This window comes from Salminus brasiliensis, chromosome 18 (genome assembly GCF_030463535.1).
Source record: "Salminus brasiliensis chromosome 18, fSalBra1.hap2, whole genome shotgun sequence".
NCBI lineage: Eukaryota > Metazoa > Chordata > Actinopteri > Characiformes > Bryconidae > Salminus > Salminus brasiliensis.
Window position 1 is genome coordinate 35362852 of NC_132895.1, and position 22917 is coordinate 35385768.

General features: G+C 42.4%; 1 protein-coding gene across 1 annotated transcript in view; it reads left to right on the plus strand.

Moving 5' to 3' along the window:
* The first annotated feature begins 217 nt into the window (after window positions 1-217).
* LOC140539848 (uncharacterized) overlaps window positions 218-22917 on the plus strand; it is an 81508-nt gene continuing 58808 nt past the window's right edge. Inside the window, exons 1-10 of the mRNA XM_072662647.1 lie at window positions 218-487; window positions 1489-1578; window positions 3577-3719; window positions 4231-4347; window positions 6537-6647; window positions 13050-13166; window positions 16563-16641; window positions 18389-18581; window positions 18721-20464; window positions 21199-21372. Of these exons, the coding sequence (XP_072518748.1) occupies window positions 3652-3719; window positions 4231-4347; window positions 6537-6647; window positions 13050-13166; window positions 16563-16641; window positions 18389-18581; window positions 18721-20464; window positions 21199-21372 (2603 nt within the window). The 5' untranslated portion in view covers window positions 218-487; window positions 1489-1578; window positions 3577-3651. The remainder of the gene's footprint in view (window positions 488-1488; window positions 1579-3576; window positions 3720-4230; window positions 4348-6536; window positions 6648-13049; window positions 13167-16562; window positions 16642-18388; window positions 18582-18720; window positions 20465-21198; window positions 21373-22917) is intronic.

The window sequence follows — 22917 nt, forward strand, 5'->3', positions numbered from 1 at the left end:
CTCTCTCTCTGTCTCTCTCTCTCTCTCTCTCTCTCTCTCTCTCTCTCTGCACATGCGCGGTTCTGAACGGTAGAGCGTGTGTGAGCGTTTGGCGGTTTGCCTTACTTTCTCGCGTAATTACTTTACTTTTGTATCTGAGGTTTCGTTGAGTGTGTGTGTGTGATTGTGTGTGTGTGTGATTGTGTGTGTGTGTGATTGTGTGTGTGTGTGATTGTGTGTGTGTGTGAGTGAGTGTGTGTGTGTGTGTGTGGAAAGTGAGGGGCGGGAGGAAACAGGAAGAAGAGGTTTTCTTTACAAGAAAAGTGAAACTAAAAAAAAGAATCTGCGCGTTACAACCTTCTCACGAGGACATACATACGAGCCATACGCACGAGCCATCTCCTATATTATTAAAATCTCATTTATTCCACACAGCAGAAACACCTGGAGACGTGATGTAGTCCATCTGGAACAGGCAGTCGTTTGAAGCTCAATAATAAAGGAGAAGGTAGGAATGGTAAAATGCAGCTGTAATAAGTGTCTAAATATGATATACAAAGACATATACCAAGTGAAGCCTGAATATTACTGTGGAGCTGTGGTGAACTTACAAGCCACACGAGCTACACTGAGAAAACGGTGTAGTGCAGTGATATTTAATCAGAATGATGAAAATGATAAAGGCAGGTGTTGTATACAGATATTGTGTGTAATAAATTATATTTCAGCTAAAGAAGAAAATAACTGCAAAAATAAAAGCGAAAGTAAAACGAGAGAAGCCGGTTTCCGGTGTTAGGCGCACTGGCTTCTCAATGTTCCCCTTTTAAAGAAGCCTAACAATAAGAAATCCATACATTTATGATCTTTTAATTTAACAGATGTGTGCAGACATGGGTTTGATGCACAGTTTTCTACATATGAAACCATCAGGAAGCTCAGACATTCTCCTCACCACAGACAGAACAGCGAAGCTAAATGCCAGAGCTTTAGTGCGCGCACAGTAAACCGTGTGCATCATTAGTGTGTTTATAGATGATGAATCATAATATGTGATATTTCTGTACTGTTCAGCTCTTTAACAGCAGCAGAGCATTGTGGGAGTAACTGGTGTTTAGTGTAACACGGTATAACACAGTGTTGAAGTGTAGTATTCAGATACTGGCTAATATAAGTATTTCCCCCCAGAAATGATCAAATTTACATTTCATTTAATGGATTACAAATGACCGCATGGTCCAGCTTGGTCAGGTTGACCATAGCTGCTACAATTTCTGACCAAATTAAAATGAAATCCATTTTTGCTTAATAGCAGGTGGGTGTGAATGGGCTTGCATCCAACCAAATTAATAATCTCCTGTAGTATATGAGCTATTAGCTGTCCAAGCACAGTGTTTATTAACTTATTTGAATATGTTAATAAGGCAGAAGATAAGTGACTGTTAAAGCTTCCATGTGTTTATTTTAGATGAACTGAAGCACTGCATTGATCATTTTTATTTATATCCATAGAAAAGGTTTTCTCAGTGGACCAGATGGGCAGAAATTGACCTGTAGAAGCTGTTGTTCTGCATTGCCCAGAACTCACAGGTGTAGCTTAAGGTGTGGTACTAATTTTCATAATTGTGCTGGAGTAGCTGGGTAATACCTATAAGATAAGCAGTGTTTTCTTACTAAAATACTACAAATTATATTTATATTCAAGTGTGTTCATGACTTCACAATTCTGTTTTTAAATACAAACATAATGAAATATTCACATTTGCCCAAACAAACTATTTTCAGTGAACTAGCAGGGTTTTGCAGAGATGCTGCACTTCCTATTAACCTGTGCACTCCTACACACAGTAGGAGTGCACAGGTTAATAGGAATGTATAAACAGAATTATTCACATTTAGGCAATTTGTCATTTTAATATTATATAAAGTTAATCAAATGGTAGAATCTTAAGTTAGTTTCAGCACAGTAACTACAGCCCTGTTTTGTCAAGTCTATGAGGTTGTGTTATGTATTCACATCCACTGTGTTCACAGTTAACTTCCACTAATGTAAACCAGAGCTGTAGTCCAGGAGTTCTGAGGTTAGCCAGTGTCCCAGTCTGTGAACCTCTAATGTTTAATTAAGCTAAACCGGTCCCTCCCTCACTGCTGACTCACCTGACACATTGTTTTCTGTGGGTAAGGGGTTTGGGTTATTTTCTTAAAAAAAAAGAAGAAGAAGAAATTATATATATATATATATATATATATATATATATATATATATATATATATATATATATATATATATATATCCATAGTTAGCCACCTTAGCTAGATACCCAACTTGACCTGGCTCTGCTTCAGCTACCTGTACATCCAACCTTGCTCACTGAGGTGACAGACTGAATCAATGACGACACAACTCTCTCAACCACTAGATGGCAATGATTTCCCTAAACGTTTGGGGCTTTTATTTTGCCAGCCCAGTCAGAGACAGTGAGGAGAAACAACAATGTTATTTTTAAAGTTGTTTTTTTATTTATTTATTTATATATATTTTTTTAACATTGCAGGTTTTTGGCCTGAACATCCAAGACTTGAGCCCCATAAGTCATCCTCCTATTCCACCACTGGACTGGACTAATACAGCACTTTACTGGGTCCGCAGTTCAGAGAACAAGCATTGGCTCATGCAAAATCCATTTAAATTACTTAAATTATCAAGGAAACATTTGATGTTTTTTATTTTATTTTACAGTAAATAGTAAATCAATCAATGCAATTGATTAATAACCTAGTAAAATAATTAGAGTTTAGATTTTGGCCTTTAAAGATCCCATGGCCTCAAACAGCAGTTTCGGGGTGTGTTGTATACTAAATGTTCTTAGCCTACTAAATGAGTTTCTGTGTTTGTGATTATTTGATTTGATGAAACTCTATTAAAGCGAACACATCAGGTGCTTGTAAGGTTGTCAGACAATACGCTAGCCTAAGCGTAAAACTACATAAGAGCCTCACAAGAACCCTGATGCATCCTTTTTACTGGAGCTTCATAATAGAGTTTCTCCTCCATGGTAAGAGCATACGAACAGTTAGGGTGGATGTTTTAAATTCAGCTCCTTCAACCACAGAGGCAGGTCCTCTGCTTTAGAAGGGGGAGTTATATGGAGCTCCACAGTGTCTCCCATCTCTCTGAGTTGTGTTTATAATACTGTTGTTGAAGCAAAGTTACTGTGACCCTTTAACTGAACCGTTTACACTACCCACTGTATGTTCATCAGTAGTGAGGCTCTAATCTGTGGATCCACTGTAGCACCGTAGGTTCTAACTAAAAGTAAACAAAGATGCCCCCCCCCACACACACACACACACAATTGTTTAAAAGTAGACTTTTCTGAGTGTATCATGGTCATCATCGGTGCTTACAGAACAGACCTGTTTCCTTACAGAGTGTAAATAGTCTGGTTTAATTAGATGCAGAGCAGCAGATTAGGAATATAAACTCAGAATGGGAGATTATCCTAATCTGACACAACTGATGGAGTTTGCCTGTGAAATGTCTTTAGATATTATTATTTAATTTGTTTACCATATCTCTCCCCCCTGCTTTCCCACCAGATGGAGCTGAAAGGATTAACCAATCCTGGCAGGGCTGATGTTTGATATTCTGCACATGTTAACCTTCCTGAAAGGATGGAGGAGTGTGGGAAAAATATATCCTCTAAAATGAGTCTCCAGGAGGACCAAGATGAGATTGAAAGGTAACTATTTGTAAAACTCTACAGACCTTCCTGTCTTTCATTTATGTTGTCCTTGCTCAGCCCCTTGTTGTCTATGTGGTCAACAAGTTTTTTCTTAGTGTGTTCTGTTTTTCTGTCTGGAGTTTACATTCATTCAGATTAGCTGTTTTACATTCTGTTACTAATGATTTGAAATCCAGTAAAGTGAACAGTTTAATATTTTTATTTACTTAATAATCCGGAGCCCCACATTTTCTTTGTCCTAATAAATCTCTCTCTTCTTAAGCTTAAATTGAGTTGTCCTCATATGCTAGTGACGTTGAACATCAGCAGAGTTGTATAGCTCATCCCTTGGAGTACTGTGATTCTGAGTGGGTTTGCAGAGGTGTTGTTACTGGGACCCAGTTGGACTGTGTTTCTAATTCCATTGTTTTACCTTTCTTTATCTTGGGTAATGGATAAAGGTGCAGAATCATTCTTTTAGATGGTGTATTGTGGTGAAAAAAGAGTTCTTAAACCCCTTTCTTTCTAGTTCTAGTGGAACTGCAGACAGGCCAAACTCCCCTGGATCCAGCTGTGTATCCTTCAAGAGTGACCAGTCAATAGGAGAACCTCTTAACCTCAAAGAGGGACCAGCTCCTTCAGAAAGGTAGTCTTTTCTTCACGCTTCCTAATCCCATCATCAGATACATGTTTTGCTTTCCAGTAAACACATGTACTAATGTACTACTAGAAAAGATCTTAGGTACAGTCTCCCAGAGAAGGTTAAATCTTGGACCTGGACTATGTATTTCTTTTCAGTAGAGGATTTCTGATTAGAGTGCTGTGTAATCCAGAGCTACACCAACTTATAAGCCTGGTTTCCTGCACAAGGAACATTTACATTTAAGGCATTTAGCAGACGCTCTTCTCCAGAGCGACCTAGAAAAGTGCTTCACTGCTTTACTCTGAAAATACCCTCAGCTAGTTTGAATAGACTAGGATCTAAAATACCTCTTAAGCTTAGATACTACTAAACACCATAGTCAACATTGAGACCATAATACTGGACACTACACGTCGCCCGAGTACTCTTGGAAGAGGAGGGTCTTCAGTCAGGGTTTGAAGACAGCGAGCGACTCTGCTGTTCGGACACCCAGAGGAAGTACGTTCCAGCAATTCGGAGCAAGGACAGAGAAAAGCCTTGATGCTGTGTGTCCTTCAAGAGTGACCACACAATGCTAGAACCTCTCAACCTCAAAGAGGGATCAGCTCCTTCAGAGAGGTAGTCCTCTCTTTTCTACTTGCTGATCCTGAGCTCTTCACATACATGTTTCCAGTCAGCTCTGCAGTGTGGAACTGGGGAGCTGACTTGGGTGAACTCGGGTGTTTTGGGTTTCTCCTGTATATCCCTACACTGTGTGCTTGCTTTTTTACTTGGGGTCATCTTTAGCTTGTAAGGTAGGCTGGTTTTAAATATACTTCTAACTAGATTCAGCTAACACTCTTGTCTTAAGGTTAACATAGAAGCTTGGTGCTCACTAGTTGATTGAGGTGCTGATTGAGGTGTAGTTTCAGACCAGCTAGAAGTGTGAATTGCAGAGGAGGAGCCAAGTGCCTCCAATCTTGATAAATTAGGTGTGGAGCCGTTTGTTAGACGTCATGACTCCTAGCTAGAATATCTGCTGCAAAACCTTTTTTACTCAACTCTATTCTGTTATACTTGAAGATGTGCTTTGCAATTCCTGTCCTCACCTCTGACAGCAGCCGGAGGTGCAGATACCGATGCAGACGCCGCAATTCCGGTAACCTCATTTACCCATTGATCAGTTATCGTTCTCAAGTCATGTTGCAAACGTAACTCGGTCCTGCAGATTCCTCCTGTACAACATCCGGAGAATTCGACCCTTCCTCTCTAGAGAGGCCACCCATGTCCTTGTTCAGTCTCTCGTCACTTCCAGACTTGACTACTGCAACTCTTTTCTGGCTGGTCTCCCTCTGCGCACCATCAGGCCCCTGCAACTCATCCAGAATGCAGCGGCACGGGTCGTCTTCAATGTCCCAAAATTCAGCCATGTCACTCCGCTGCTGCGTTCTCTCCACTGGCTTCCTGTAGCTGCCCGCATCAGATTTAAAACACTGAAGCTGGCCTACAAAGCCAAGAACGGACCAGCCCCTCCGTATCTGATGGCAATGGTCAAAAGCCGATCCGCACCAAGAGCCCTTCGAGCTTCAAGTACGGCTCGGCTCGACCCGCCATCCCTCAAAATCCGCGGAAGACAAGCGTCCAGGCTTTTTTCTGTCCTGGCACCAAAGTGGTGGAACGAGCTGCCCCTGGGTGTCCGAACGGCCGAGTCGCTCGCTGTCTTCAAACGCAGACTGAAGACCCACCTCTTCAGAGAGTACTTGGACGATTAGTTCTATGGTCGCCTTATTGTATTGTGTTTAGCAATGTCTAAGCGTAGAGGTATCTTTTGAATTATTAGCCTATTCTAACTAGCTAAGGTTTTCTTGGGTAAATAGCAAAGCACTTTGTAAGTCGCTCTGGATAAGAGCGTCTGCTAAATGCCGTAAATGTAAATGTACACTGGGCGTCCATCCCAGCGGCGTTGACCGGAACGGGTGGAAGGTTAAATGCATGAACACAATGACTGATTTCGTCTGACTCAATAAACATTAAATAACATGAGGAATGTCTGAACAACGTCAAACATAATTTACCAAAGAACATTATTAAGAGTTCTTTGATCCCTGCTTTGTTCTCCATTTATGTCACACGTTCAGCTAATTTAAACTCACTTGTGGTGAGAATACCTTCATTTCATCAGATTTCTAAAACCCCTTTCTTTCTGATCTTAGTGGAACTGCAGAAAGGCCAAACTCCCCTGGATCCAGCTGTGTATCCTTCAAGAGTGACCAGTCAATAGGAGAACCTCTTAACCTCAAAGAGGGACCAGCTCCTTCAGAAAGGTAGTCTTTTCTTCACGCTTCCTAATCCCATCATCAGATACATGTTTTGCTTTCCAGTAAACACATGTACTAATGTACTACTAGAAAAGATCTTAGGTACAGTCTCCCAGAGAAGGTTAAATCTTGGACCTGGACTATGTATTTCTTTTCAGTAGAGGATTTCTGATTAGAGTGCTGTGTAATCCAGAGCTACACCAACTTATAAGCCTGGTTTCCTGCACAAGGAACATTTACATTTAAGGCATTTAGCAGACGCTCTTCTCCAGAGCGACCTAGAAAAGTGCTTCACTGCTTTACTCTGAAAATACCCTCAGCTAGTTTGAATAGACTAGGATCTAAAATACCTCTTAAGCTTAGATACTACTAAACACCATAGTCAACATTGAGACCATAATACTGGACACTACACGTCGCCCGAGTACTCTTGGAAGAGGAGGGTCTTCAGTCAGGGTTTGAAGACAGCGAGCGACTCTGCTGTTCGGACACCCAGAGGAAGTACATTCCAGCAATTCGGAGCAAGGACAGAGAAAAGCCTTGATGCTTGAATTCTGTGGACCTTGAAGGATGGCGGGTTTTACTTCAGGCTGGAAGGGGCTTTTGGTGCAGATCGGCTTTTGACCATTGCCATCAAGCAACGTCCTTACAGTAGACCTGAAGTTTTCTCCTCGGATTTATTGATATTTGAATGAATCCTTGACCAACACTCAAAAGGTCACCCCCTCCTCCTCTAGCTGACACTGGATAGCACAACAAATGACAGCTCTTACTTCACTGCTGTCTCTCTTGTTATTTTTAATTCTTGTTGTTCTGTGACAAAAATGGCATCAAGCCATAGATTATAAGATTGGGAGTGAAATGTGAAGGCTCGGGCTGATAAACAGTCTTATGCACAGCTGTGCAGTTAGGTGAGAATGAAGTGGCAGTGGCGAGCAGACAGCAGGGGGCAGTTAACACATGGGGAAGAGAAAAGAATGGAGAAAAAATAAGGTGTGTTTAGAAGTAGACTGATGTACGACCTGTAAAGGAAGTAGATTAGAGAGACAGCAGTACAAATCAGAAACCAGTAATCAGTCCTGTAATCAGACCCCTACAGAACAGTGTAGGTATTAAAGCAGGCACCATCAGCACAGAAACAGTAAGGAACACTGGTGGATTATCTGAAAGCTTGAGCTGGGTTGTGTGATTGTAGCAAGATCCTGTTGGACCACAGTATAGGTATAGGTCAGAAGGAGTATTTTATACTTAATGCAGAATTTAACTGCTAACCAGTGACTCTCTCAACTTTCACCTGTCATACACAAATGTGTTATCAACAATATCTCAATAACCTGAACTTTAATAATTAAAGACAGAAACATGGATGGAGCTCATATTGCAAAAATCATGCATATACATGTACACAATAGATGGCGCTATAACACACAAAATCTGCTGTCCTGGTTCATTATCTATTATTGTTATGAGTTATGAGACATGACCGCCATTAACCAATCAGATTTCCACAGGTACCTGACAGGCTTATCTTACCTTGTGTTTTAATTAATAATTATAATTTATTAATAATTATTAATTAATCTAGACTCTCCAAAATGGGACCAAATGTAAGATTCATATACAACATGTTGCTCTGAGATAGTGTGCCAAATCTGGTGAAAATCCACGTAGTGAACCTGTAGTAACGGAGAGTGAATCTGTAGTAACAGAGTCAACCTGAGTGACCCTGTGGTAACAGAGAGTCAACCTGAGTGACCCTGTGGTAACAGAGAGTCAACCTGAGTGACCCTGTGGTAACAGAGAGTCAACCTGAGTGACCCTGTGGTAACAGAGAGTCAACCTGAGTGACCCTGTGGTAACAGAGAGTCAACCTGAGTGAACCTGTAGTAACAGAGAGTCAACCTGAGTGAACCTGTAGTAACAGAGAGTGAACCTGTAGTAACAGAGTCAACCTGAGTGAACCTGTAGTAACGGAGAGTGAACCTGTAGTAACGGAGAGTGAACCTGTAGTAACGGAGAGTGAACCTGTAGTAACGGAGAGTGAACCTGTAGTAACAGAGTCAACCTGAGTGGACCTGTAGTAACAGAGAGTGGACCTGTAGTAACAGAGAGTGGACCTGTAGTAACAGAGAGTCAACCTGAGTGACCCTGTGGTAACAGAGAGTCAACCTGAGTGACCCTGTGGTAACAGAGAGTCAACCTGAGTGAACCTGTAGTAACGGAGAGTGAACCTGTAGTAACAGAGTCAACCTGAGTGAACCTGTAGTAACGGAGAGTGAACCTGTAGTAACGGAGAGTGAACCTGTAGTAACAGAGTCAACCTGAGTGGACCTGTAGTAACAGAGAGTGGACCTGTGGTAACAGAGAGTCAACCTGGGTGACCCTGTAGTAACAGAGAGTCAACCTGAGTGACCCTGTGGTAACAGAGAGTCAACCTGAGTGACCCTGTGGTAACAGAGAGTCAACCTGGGTGACCCTGTGGTAACAGAGAGTCAACCTGGGTGACCCTGTGGTAACAGAGAGTCAACCTGGGTGACCCTGTGGTAACAGAGAGTCAACCTGGGTGACCCTGTGGTAACAGAGAGTCAACCTGGGTGACCCTGTGGTAACAGAGAGTCAACCTGGGTGACCCTGTGGTAACAGAGAGTCAACCTGAGTGACCCTGTGGTAACAGAGAGTCAACCTGAGTGAACCTGTGGTAACAGAGAGTGACCCTGAGTGAACCTGTAGTAACAGAGAGTGACCCTGAGTGACCCTGTGGTAACAGAGAGTGACCCTGTGGTAATAGAGAGTGACCCTGTGGTAACGGAGAGTGACCCTGAGTGACCCTGTGGTAACAGAGAGTGACACTGAGTGAACCTGTAGTAACAGAGTGACACTGAGTGACCCTGTGGTAACAGAGAGTGAACCTGTGGTAACAGACAGTGTCCCTGTGGTAACAGAGAGTGAACCTGTGGTAACAGAGAGTGAACCTGTAGTAACAGAAAGTGAACCTGAGTGAACCTGTAGTAACAGAGAGTGAACCTGAGTGACCCTGTGGTAACAGAGAGTGACCCTGTGGTAACAGAGAGTGACCCTGTGGTAACAGAGAGTGACCCTGTGGTAACAGAGAGTGAACCTGTAGTAACAGAAAGTGAACCTGTAGTAACAGAGAGTGAACCTGAGTGAACCTGTGGTAACAGAGAGTGACCCTGAGTGAACCTGTAGTAACAGAGAGTGACCCTGAGTGAACCTGTGGTAACAGAGAGTGACCCTGAGTGAACCTGTGGTAACAGAGAGTGACCCAGAGTGAACCTGTGGTAACAGAGTGTGACCCAGAGTGACCCTGTGGTAACAGAGTGTGACCCAGAGTGACCCTGTGGTAACAGAGTGTGACCCAGAGTGACCCGGTGGTAACAGAGAGTGACCCTGAGTGACCCTGTGGTAACGGAGAGTGACCATGTGGTAACGGAGAGTGACCCTGTAGTAACAGCAGTAGGTCCGGTAGAGATCACAGTGCAGTGAGTGCATTAATAATAATAATAATAATAATAATAATAATTATTATTATTATTATTATTAATAGTAGTACTAATGAACAGTGACCCTGAGTGAACCTGTGGTAACAGAGAGTGAACCTGTGGTAACAGAGAGTGACCCTGTGGTAACAGAGAGTGAACCTGAGTGACCCTGTGGTAACAGAGAGTGACCCTGTGGTAACAGAGAGTGACCCTGTGGTAACAGAGAGTGACCCTGTGGTAACAGAGAGTGAACCTGAGTGACCCTGTGGTAACAGAGAGTGAACCTGAGTGACCCTGTGGTAACAGAGAGTGACCCTGTGGTAACAGAGAGTGACCCTGTGGTAACAGAGAGTGACCCTGTGGTAACAGAGAGTGTCCCTGTGGTAAAAGAGAGTGAACCTGAGTGACCCTGTGGTAACAGAGAGTGACCCTGTGGTAACAGACAGTGTCCCTGTGGTAACAGAGAGTGAACCTGAGTGACCCTGTGGTAACAGAGAGTGAACTTATGGTAACAGAGAGTGAACCTGAGTGACCCTGTGGTAACAGAGTGACACTGAGTGACCCTCTGGTAACAGAGAGTGACCCTCTGGTAACAGAGAGTGAACCTGTGGTAACAGAGAGTGAACCTGAGTGACCCTGTGGTAACAGAGAGTGAACCTGAGTGACCCTGTGGTAACAGAGAGTGACCCTGTGGTAACAGAGAGTGACCCTGTGGTAACAGAGAGTGTCCCTGTGGTAACAGACAGTGTCCCTGTGGTAACAGAGAGTGAACCTGAGTGACCCTGTGGTAACAGAGAGTGACCCTGTGGTAACAGAGAGTGAACCTGTGGTAACAGAGAGTGAACCTGAGTGACCCTGTAGTAACAGAGAGTGAACCTGAGTGACCCTGTGGTAACAGAGAGTGACCGTGAGTGACCCTGTGGTAACAGAGAGTGACCCTTAGTGAACCTGTGGTAACAGAGAGTGACCCTGAGTGAACCTGTGGTAACAGAGAGTGACCCAGAGTGACCCGGTGGTAACAGAGAGTGACCCTGAGTGACCCTGTGGTAACGGAGAGTGACCATGTGGTAACGGAGAGTGACCCTGTAGTAACAGCAGTAGGTCCGGTAGAGATCACAGTGCAGTGAGTGCATTAATAATAATAATAATAATAATAATAATAATATTAATAGTAGTAGTAATGAACTAACATGTAGCAGTAGGTTTAAATCAGCACAGTTCAGACAGTAGGAGATCAGTAGTTTTCCTGCAGTAAGGAGATTCATTATTGAGTCTAACTGCAGTGAGTGCATTAATTATTATTATTATTGTTATTATTATTATTATTATTATTAATAGTAGTAGTAATGAACTAACATGTAGCAGTAGGTTTAAATCAGCACAGTTCAGACAGTAGGAGATCAGTAGTTTTCCTGCAGTAAGGAGATTCATTATTGAGTCTAACTGCAGTGAGTGCATTAATTATTATTATTATTATTATTAATATTATTATTAATAGTAGTAGTCATGAACTAACATGTAGCAGTAGGTTTAAATCAGTACAGTTCAGACAGTAGGAGATCAGTAGTTTTCCTGCAGTAAGGAGATTCATTATTGAGTCTAACTGCAGTTAGTGCATTAATTATTATTATTATTATTGTTATTATTATTATTATTATTATTAATAGTAGTAGTAATGAACTAACATGTAGCAGTAGGTTTAAATCAGCACAGTTCAGACAGTAGGAGATCAGTAGTTTTCCTGCAGTAAGGAGATTCATTATTGAGTCTAACTGCAGTGAGTGCATTAATTATTATTATTATTATTATTATTATTAATAGTAGTAGTAGTAGTAATGAACTAACATGTAGCAGTAGGTTTAAATCAGCACACTTCAGACAGTAGGAGATCAGTAGTTTTCCTGCAGTAAGGAGATTAATTATTGAGTCTAACTGCAGTGAGTGCATTAATTATTATTATTATTATTATTATTATTATTATTAATAGTAGTAGTAACTCATTATTGAGTCTAACTGCAGTGGGACGAGAAGATCTCACACTCTCCTGGTTCTCCACTGTAGTGAGCAGGGGATGTGATGCATTGTCCATGATGGCAAGCAGCTTATTAAGAGCTCATGTTTCAGCCCCAACATTCAGAGTGTCCAGTTTGACTCCTACAACAGAGCCAGACTTCTTAATCAGTTTGTCCAGTTTGTTCTTTGTCCTTTGATTCATAAGACTGGGAATATGACCAACTGAATCATGAGTCAAATACAACACATTCATATTCAGTAACACCCACACACTCAAACCACAGTCCATTTAAATATGATAAACGATTTGGACAGAAGTTTTGTTTCTTCTGAACTCAAGGGTTCTGTTGGAGTAACTGTCTCTACTGTCCAGAGAAGGAGACTTTCAGCTTGATTTTGTCAGCAATGGGTGCAACTCAGAGTAGCTGAATGTAGTGTTTTGCCTGGTCATTGTCTGTTATTTATGTTGAGTTCCTTGTAACCAGTCAAAGGACCTTTCTTACAAAGTGGATTCAGAACCTCTGCATAGTTATCCTTTTTACTCAGCTGAAGCTTTTAGAGGTAAAGACAGATGCTATTCTCAGCTCATTCAACTTCCTGGAGGGAATATTGGTTAATAACACTAGTTAAAAAATGTTCTAATTTTTGGTAACTGATCATCTGTCTGATCATCATAGCAGTGTATTTATATGACTTGCACAGTGGCCTGCAGCTATCACAGAATGGTCAGTTACAGTGATGGTTAAAGTGTGGTAGTGGATTCAAGCTCTGTGTTCTTCATGTTTGGGTTAGTTTGATTGGCCTGTTCTGTTTCTTAATGCATGTTTAATGTATGTCCTACATGACTGACTCTATTAATACAGTAAGCTGAAGCACTCTCCTCTCTGTCTCTCAGTGACACTGGACAGACCGCGGACTCCTCTGTGTCCAGTCAGGAGCTCCTGAAGAAGAACAAGAGACAAAAGCCTGCTCTCCAGAAATCACTCTCAAAAGATTGTCCTTCACAGCAGAGGTATTTCCAGACTTCCTCAGATAAACTGGGGGCAGGGCTGTCTGGTATTCTGTTCTTGTCCAGTTTTTTGCATTTTGCTTCTCATCCTGATGTGAACTTTCATTCTGGTTTGATTTTTACATTTTTGGAGTTCTTTTTTTTTTTTTACTTGTGGTAACTGTAATTGGTAACATTCAGCTACTGAGCTTAAATGTGTTTCAGTTCTCATGCTTGACCTCATCCTGACACATTTAGCATACGTCACTGGCTTAGCTCTCCTGAACTCCTGATCCATAACTAACACACATTGATTGATGTTATTATTAAAATAATCATTTATAAAAACCTGGACAGCTTAGCTTCTGGAAACCTGGCAATGGCCAGGCCACTATTTACATCTACACAAGCTGACCCCGCCTGGCTTTACTTCTCTGTCTAAACGCCCATCTGCAAGGGTCTGAACTTCCTGAACTGCTCACTCATGCCTCACCCATTTGCTCTGCTGAGATCCTGCTTGACTTGTTGACACTGGCTGCCCATCCCCTTCAAAGTCCTTCATGGTCTGACTCCTGCATATCTCATCATGTATGCATTTATGGAAGAGAACTCTTCCAACCTCACTGTCCCCCTTGTCCCCTCAGGTCCTCAGACATCAGCTTACTTACTGTTCCACTCGACCCCCAAGGTCCTTAGACAGCAGTTTACTCACTGTCCCCCTCATCCCCTCAGGTCCTCAGACACCATCTTATTCCTTGTCCCCCTCTTCCCCTTAGGTCCTCAGACATTAGTTTATTCACTGTCCCCCTCGTCCCCATGGCTTCTCAGACAGCATTTTACTCACTGTCCCCCTCGTCCTCTTGGGTCCTCAGACAGCAGTTTACTTACTGTCCCCCTCATCCCCTCAGGTCCTTAGACAGCAGCTTACTTACTGTCCCCCTCATCCCCTCAGGTTCTTAGACAGCAGCTTACTTACTGTCCCCCTCATCCCCTCAGGTCCTCAGACACCATCTTATTCCTTGTCCCCCTCTTCCCTTTAGGTCCTCAGACATTAGTTTATTCACTGTCCCCCTCGTCCCCATGGCTTCTCAGACAGCATTTTACTCACTGTCCCCCTCGTCCTCTTGGGTCCTCAGACAGCAGTTTACTTACTGTCCCCCTCATCCCCTCAGGTTCTTAGACAGCAGCTTACTTACTGTCCCCCTCATCCCCTCAGGTCCTCAGACACCATCTTATTCCTTGTCCCCCTCTTCCCTTTAGGTCCTCAGACATTAGTTTATTCACTGTCCCCCTCGTCCCCATGGCTTCTTAGACAGCATTTTACTCACTGTCCCCCTCGTCCTCTTGGGTCCTCAGACAGCAGTTTACTTACTGCCCCCCTCATCCCCTCAGGTCCTCAGACAGCAGTTTACTTACTGTTCCACTCGTCCCCCAAGGTCCTTAGACAGCAGTTTACTTACTGTCCCCCTCATCCCCTCAGGTCCTCAGACACCATCTTATTCCTTGTCCCCCTCTTCCCCTTAGGTCCTCAGACATTAGTTTATTCACTGTCCCCCTCGTCCCCATGGCTTCTCAGACAGCATTTTACTCACTGTCCCCCTCGTCCTCTTGGGTCCTCAGACAGCAGTTTACTTACTGTCCCCCTCATCCCCTCAGGTTCTTAGACAGCAGCTTACTTACTGTCCCCCTCGTCCCCTAAGGTCCTCATATATCAGAACCCTAAAGGGTTCATAAGCACCACTGTTCACAGTAATATCATTCAGATCAATATCAATCAGATCCCTGGACAAAGAAATGGCACAAAGAAGGAGCGCCATTCATCTGCTGAATAAGGGGCCAGAGAGTTCATTGTTGTTGGGGACTTCAATGAAGCAAACCTGAGGAAAGTAGCGCCCAAGTTTTATCGTCTCGTGCAGCACGCAGAAAACACAGACTCTGGACCACTGCCACACCCTCTTCCGAGAAGCGTACAAAGCCCTCCCCTGACCTTCATTCGGCAAATCAGGTCACTCAAATGGAGCTGCCCACCATCAGGGTGGTTCATCGCTGGTCAGACCAATCAGACTCTGTTCTTCAGGACTGTTTTCATGACGTGAACTAGGAGATGTTTCATGATTCGTCAAACAACATTGACGAGTACTCGGACTCAGTCACCTGACTCTGTTTCCGAAGTTGATGTGCGCAGATACTTTAAGAGCGTCAACACCCGTAAATCTGCTGGTCCAGATGGCAAACCTGGCAGAGCGCTTAAAGCATAACTTCAGCTAGCTGGAGCCAGCATTACCTGCCAAAATAACTGGAGCCCGGTTGCTTAAACCACTGTCATAAGGTGCAGGTGGTCAGGATGGGCAGCATCACATCCTCATATACCCTCAACCCTGGAGCCCCCCTAGCCCACTCCTGTACTCCCTCTACACCTACCTCTGCACAGTTAGACACAGCTCCAATGCCATCATTAAATTTGCTGATGACACGACAATCGTGGGCCTAATCTCCAACAATGATGAGAGCATACAGAGAGGAGGTCAGCTTCCTGTCACACTGGTACCAGGAAAACCACCTTTCTCTTAACATCAGCAAGACCAAGGAGCTGGTATTGGACTTCAGGAAACAGGAGAGCGTGCACACCCCAATCTCCATCAGTGGGACCACTGTGGAGAGGGTCAGCAGCTTCATGTTGCTTGGTGTTCACATTAGTGAGGAACTTGCATGGACAGAACACACCACACTGGTGGTGAAGAAAGCACATCAGACGGCTGAAGAGGTTTGGTATGAACTCCTGCATCCTCAGGACGTTCTACACCTGCATTGCGGAGAGTTTTCTGAGGGGCTGTTTCTCCACCTGCACTGCTCAAGAGCAGAAAGCTCTGCAGAGGGTGGTGCTCACAGCCCAATCATCTAGATTTCTACACCAGCTGCTGTCTGAGGAGACCCAGGAGGATTATCACAAACTCAACCCAACCAAGCCACTGCCTGTTCTCTCAGCTGCCCAGCGGCAGGAGCTACAGAAGCATGAAGACCAGAACCAGATGGTCCAGAGACAGCTTCTATCCTCAAGCAGTTCAGCTGCTGAACGAACAATAGCTTGTGGACTGTGGACCTCATCTGTACCATCCCACAGTGTGTGTGGTTAATGTGCACATATTCAGTATTTCTTTTTTGTAAATATACGTTCTTCTTTTTTTGTAATACTGTGAGGGACGAGGCACCTTTTGTAAGTTTTTCTTTACACCTGTGTAATGTGTAACTTGATGTGATTTTGATTTGAAAAGGGATTAACTGTAATACAGTGGTCACACATGACCAGAATAACTGTAAAAGGTTAATGCAAATGTTAAGAATAATAAACCATTCAAATAAACACCATGCTAAATACTCTTATTTAAGAAAATAACTGTCTGAATTTCTTGTTAATTGCAGAGGTCACATGGGGTCAGAGTTGGATGCCGAAGCTGACAAGCCTCAAAGGAATCCTAAAGATTTCTTTGACATCTTCAATGTAAGACAGTATTTTTGAAAACAGCTTACATGAATGGCTGATCATATATCTTAATCACTAAACTTTAGCTGCTAAATTTACACACCATTATTCAAGATTTAATACACACACACACACTAAAATATTGCATTGACATAAGTATTTAGACGCTTTTTTATTTTAGACAGGCTCTGGATGAGCCACTCAAGAACATTTACAGAGCCGTCCCTAAGCCTCTCCTGTGTTGTCTTGGCTGTGTGCTAAGGGTCATTGCCTTTAGGGGCTTTCTTTCTTTCACTGAGGAGAGCCTTCAGTCTGGCCACTCTTCCATAAAGCCCAGATTGGTGGAGTGCTGCAGTGATAGTTGACCTTCTGGAAGTTCCTTCCATCTGCACACAGGATTTTTGGAGCTTAGCCAGAGTGACCGTTGAGTTCTCGCTCACCTCTATTACCCTTTTTCCTTCATTAGTTAGTGTGGTGGGGCGGCAGCTCTTGGACGAGTCCTGGTTGTTCTAAACTTCTAGATGGAGGCCAGTGTGCTCTTGGGAACTTTCAGTGCAGACATTTTATTGTAGCTTTCTCCAGATCATGCCTCCACACAATCCTGTCTCAGAGCTCCACATGCAGTTCTTTCCTCCACAGGGCTTGGGTTTTGATCTGATATGTATTGCAGGTGTGAGACCTTAAATAGACAGGTCTGGGTCTTTCCAAATCAGGTCTAATCAACTGAATTTACCACAAATGGACCCCAATCAAGTTGTAGAAACAATTTAAAGATGATCAGGAGAAATGGGTTGTTATAGCAAACAGTCTTGAGATACTTGAGAAGTTTGTAAGGGGTGGCTCTAGGGCAAGGCCTCCGCCTGCCACCAGAGGGAGGCCCAGAGTCACACCAGCCAGTAATTAAGGCCAACTCGAAACACCTGGGAAAAGGCTATATAGGCACACAGATCCAGTTGCCTCACTGTGTTAGCGCACAAACACTCGTTTAGCAGAGGAAGGCAGGAGTACCTTGCATGTTTAAGGTGGTATTAACTTCAGACTCCTGAAGATGGCGCTGTACAAGGATGATGGGGCTATAAATACCTGAGGAGTGTGTGAGTGAGTCACTGGATTTGGGCGTGGCCAAAGACCATAGCGTGAAGGAAGTAGCAGAATCTGCAGGTGTATGGACACATATGGTCATACGGGTCTACCAGCAGTGTTAGAAATACCAGCCTACAGGAATTGTGGCAAAAAAAAAGACAAAACTGATAAACAGGGACTGCCATCAGGTTTTACGGCTCGTGAATGAGCTTCCAAACAAGAACTACATCTTGTTTGTGTACACAAGGTCTTCACTCACTTCTGCTCCAGAATGAGGAGAATTTCCTGTAGGCTGGGATTTCTGCCACTGCTGGTAGACCTGTGTGACCGTACGCTTCCATACCAATCAATTCCACACAACTGCTTTATGACCCATTTTCCACACATCCAATGAGACCCTCACTGCACTGTACCACCTTTCTCTGTCTATGAATCCCGACACTCACCCCGCAGGTATTTATAGCCCCATCATCATGGATGTTTAGGTCTTTTATCACTTGTAGCAATTTTGACCAGATAGCAAGAGATTTAGGCTATAAGTGCCAAGATCCATGATTTAGTTTGGAACATTTGGAAATGTAACATTAGAATTTGAAGTAAATGGTAAAATAATAAAAATAATTAAAACTTGATTGTTATTTTTATTCATTTAATACATTTTCTTACTTCTTTGCTCCTAAAGGATCTCGAAAACAAAATGATCGCGTTTATAAAACACGAGCTGGAAATGTATAAAAAACTTCTGAGAAAGCAAAACACAACTTATTACAGAAATGTCAAGCAAATGAAGTGGAATTTAAAACAGACTGTGTTCAACATGACCCTGACTTTCCTAAACCTGATGAATCATAAAGACGTCGCTACTGCACTGCAAAGTAAGAGATCAATAGATGACACAATATGATAATTATATATGCAATAGTAAATATATATGAAAAAAATACAAGACTGTACATGTTTCTGTAACTATTTTACCTTCTTTTTCTCTGCTGTGTTTTATTATTTATTCATTAGATGAGCTGATTGGAATTATACAGCGTCCACTTAAAGAAGGACTGATAAGTAAGTTTGATCGTGTTTCTGAAGGAATTGCAAAGCAAGGAGAGTCCACCAGACTCAATGAGATCTACACAGATCTGTACATCACTGAAGGTGGAGCTGGACAGGTCAACAAAGAACATGAAGTGAGACTTATTGAGAAAAATCAGATGCAGCAGGATGTACAAATCAAATGCAAGAACATGTTTAAAGCTGGACAAGACAGACCAATCAGATCTGTGCTGACACAGGGGGTTGCAGGTATTGGGAAATCAATCTGTGTGCAGAAGTTCATTTTGGACTGGGCTGCAGGTGAAGATCATCAGGACATCCAGTTCATATTCCCACTTCCTTTCCGGGAACTGAACTTGAAGAAGGGATGTCACAGTCTGATGGACATCATTGTTTTTTTTTTTCCAGAGACAAAAGGACTAATATTAACAGATCAGAACAGTGTCATGTTCGTCTTTGATGGACTGGATGAATGTAAACTTCCTTTGATGTTCCAGAAAAATGAGAGTCTGAATGATGTCTGTAAACCAGCCCCACTGGATGTTGTGCTGACAAACCTCATCAAGGGAAATCTGCTTCCCTCAGCTCTGATCTGGATAACCACTAGACCAGCAGCAGCCAGTAGGATCCCTGCTGAACATGTTCACCGAATGACAGAGTTGCGTGGCTTCAACAATCAGCAGAAGGAGGAATACTTCAGGAAGAGAATCAGTGACGAGAACCTGGCTACAAAAATAATTGAGCACATTAAAGAATCGAGGAGCCTCTTCATCATGTGTCATATCCCAGTCTTCTGTTGGATCTCAGCCACTGTGCTTCAGAGAATTCTGCAAGAAACAGAGAGTGGAGAAACACCGAAGACACTGACAGAAATGTACACATGCTTTCTGATCTTCCAGGCCGTACAGGGGAACCTGAAGTACTCTGGAAAGAATGTCTTGGACGTACCGTGGGATAAAGAAGCCATTCACTCGCTGGGAAAGTTGGCTTTAAAGCATTTGAAAAAAAACAGCCTGATCTTCTATACAGAAGATCTAGAAGCATGTGGGGTTGACCCCAGTAAGATATCCGTATACTCAGGACTGTGCACTCAGGAGACCGTCCGATTTCTCGGCACAGTTTTCAGCTTTGTCCATCTGAGCATTCAGGAGTTCCTCGCTGCCGTATTTGCATACTTATCTCTCAGAAATGACCACAAGAATGTTTTTGACCAACAGTCCACATCAGTGGAGAGCAAAACCACAGAGCTCACTGAATTTCTCAAGACTGCAGTAGACAAGGCTTTGAAGAGTGACCATGGCCACCTGGACCTCTTCCTTCGCTTCCTCCTGGGCCTCTCACTGGAGTCTAATGAGAAGCTCATCCGAGGTCTGTTGACCCAGTCTGGAAGCAGGTCTGACCACAGAAAGGAGATAGTCGAGTACATCAAGCTAAAGTTTAAGGACAACCCGTCTCCAGAGAGGTCCATCAATCTGTTCTACTGTCTGAATGAGTTAAACGACGACTCTCTAGTGAAAGACATCCAGAGTTACATGAGCTCAGGAAGTCTCTCTAAAGCTGAACTCTCACCTGCTCAGTGGTCAGCGCTGGTCTTTGTGCTGCTGACATCAAAAGAGAAGCTGGAAGTGTTTGACTTACAGAAGTTCATCAGATCAGAGGAGTGTCTTAACAGACTGCTGCCGGTGGTCCAGGAAGCCACAACGGCTCTGTAAGTAACTCCTGTTTACACAAATCTAACGATGCAGTTATTTCCCACCAGACTGTTCAGTCATCTCTATAAATACCTCTATCCAATAACTGTGCAGACCTCAGCACCCGCTAATACAAACCTTTCGTTGGTTGTTTGAACAGTTTCTGTAATCTGGCCATTCCGTGTAGTCACTTGCATCTTGCAGTGTAGCCTCTGAAGGCTGTTTCTGATCTGTCAGATCAGATAACAGATAATTGAGGATCAGTGAGGATTCTTCTGTCATCAGCAGTGGAGGTCTTTCTTGCCCTACCAGTCCTTTTGTGGTTAACGAGTTCACCAGTGTGTTTTCTTTTCTTTTAAATGTTATTCCACATTGTTGATTTTGGTAACCACAAGGTTTAACTGATGTCTCTTATAGTTTTATAGTTCTTTGACCATTAATCATATTATATGTTATATTTTTGGATAATAATAAAAAAAATATTTGCAGTGTTATGTTTGTATATATTTACAGACGTAATCAATTCCAAAAAATATATTTAAAATACATTTCATACTGCTTTTGATATTGAGTCAGAGTACTGTCATCATACTATCTAAAAGGCTTGTGACAGTGTAATCATTTTACAGGCTACAGTGTGATCAGTATGTTTTATAATGATTATTATAATTTATTATTTTTATTATTCACGCATAATGTTAGGATAACATCATTTAGAGATTTCTAACGCATTTGGAAACTCTACTTTCAGGCTCAGTGAGTGTAACCTGACTGAGAGAAGCTGTTCAGCTCTGCTCAAAGTTCTCAGCTCAGTGTCCTCTACGCTGATTCTGCTGGATCTGAGCAACAATCCCATACAGGACTTTGGAGTAGAGCTGCTCTCTGAAGGACTGAAGAGTCCAACCTGTAAACTGGAGACACTGAGGTGAGTTTCATACTTGCAATATTGGGCTGCAGCCCTGCTTACTGGATTAATCCAGCCCTGATCATACATCATTTTAAGCATAATTCTAAAGAAAGACATTTCACCCCAAAACGTTACTGTCGCAAACTGCACTAGTGTAATTATCCATTACAGGAGTCAGGCAAGCTGGTCACTGACCAATCAATCTTTTTTCTAATACATAAAACAGCACTTGTACACCTTAAAAATAAATTGAGTCAAAAATGAAGTCCTCTGTATACCAAAGTATTTTTGAGTCAAATGTGAGGCCATTTATTCCACAACTAAAGTGTGGATGAAACTGGGTCATGCAACAGGACAATGATTCTAAGCACAGCAGCAATATCTACAACAGAATAACTGAAAAAGAAAACAATGGCCCAGTGGCTCACTGGGAGCTGTGCATAAATAAATGCCCACCAACCTGAAGCAGTTAACTGAAGCAATGTTGTGAAGAACAGTGGGCCTCTAGAACGGTGTGAGAGACTGAAAGTCATACAGAAAACTGTTATTTCATGTTATTGCTGCTGAAGGTGGTTCTACAAGCTATTAATTCATGGGGTGCATTTAATTTTTCTCAAAAGGCTTTTACATTTTCACTATAATTTTGTTGAATAAATAGTGATATGGTGGTATTAAGTGTGTTTCATTTTAGGTTGTATTTACCTAATTTTTAGAACTGATATTGAAGTTTTATGGCCTGATTCATAAAACATACAATTCAAAGAGATTGTACTTTCTTTTTCTCCTGACTGTATGCAGGTTTATTTTAGATGAAGAGCAGGGGTTACCTAATTAGCAAGTGTATATAAATAAAGCCATCTAATGAAAGTGATTTATTATCAGCATTAGGTCAGTCAGTAAGGGTCAGAAATAAATACATGTGGTAAACATCTGTTTTCTGCCAAACATTATGTTTTGTCTTCTCTTTAGAATTTCATTCTGCAGTGTGACCGAGAAAGGATATATTGTTCTGGCTTCAGCTCTGAAATCAACACCGCCACCACCACTGAAAGAGCTGGATCTCAAAGGGAATGATCCTGGAGACACAGGAGTGAAGAAACTCACTGATTTAGTGCCGGATACAACCAGTAAACTGATCAAACTGAGGTAGATATATGATGTTGCTTCAGAGGTTTTAAATGAATTTCTGTCATAGACTATTAATGTGGAGTTTAGTTTATATGTGCATTTGTAAAAGTTATCAACCCCATTCCTTGTATTATATTGTACCGTAATTTATATTGAAATCATAATTATTGTCCATTATTGTATTATACCTCCATGTGTTTTTGTACATATCTAAATAAGCAGGTAAAAACTATTGTAAAAGTGAAATTCTTTTTTTCCAGGCTATTAAAAAGTAATGCTGCAGAGGAGTTCTGTGATTATCTGACTGAAGCTCTAGGAATAAACCCCCTCCTGCTGACAGAGCTGGAGCTGAGTGGAAAAATACAAGGAGACTCAGCAGTGAAGAAGCTGTCTGCTCTACTTGAGGATTCACACTGCAGAACCAAGATACTTAAG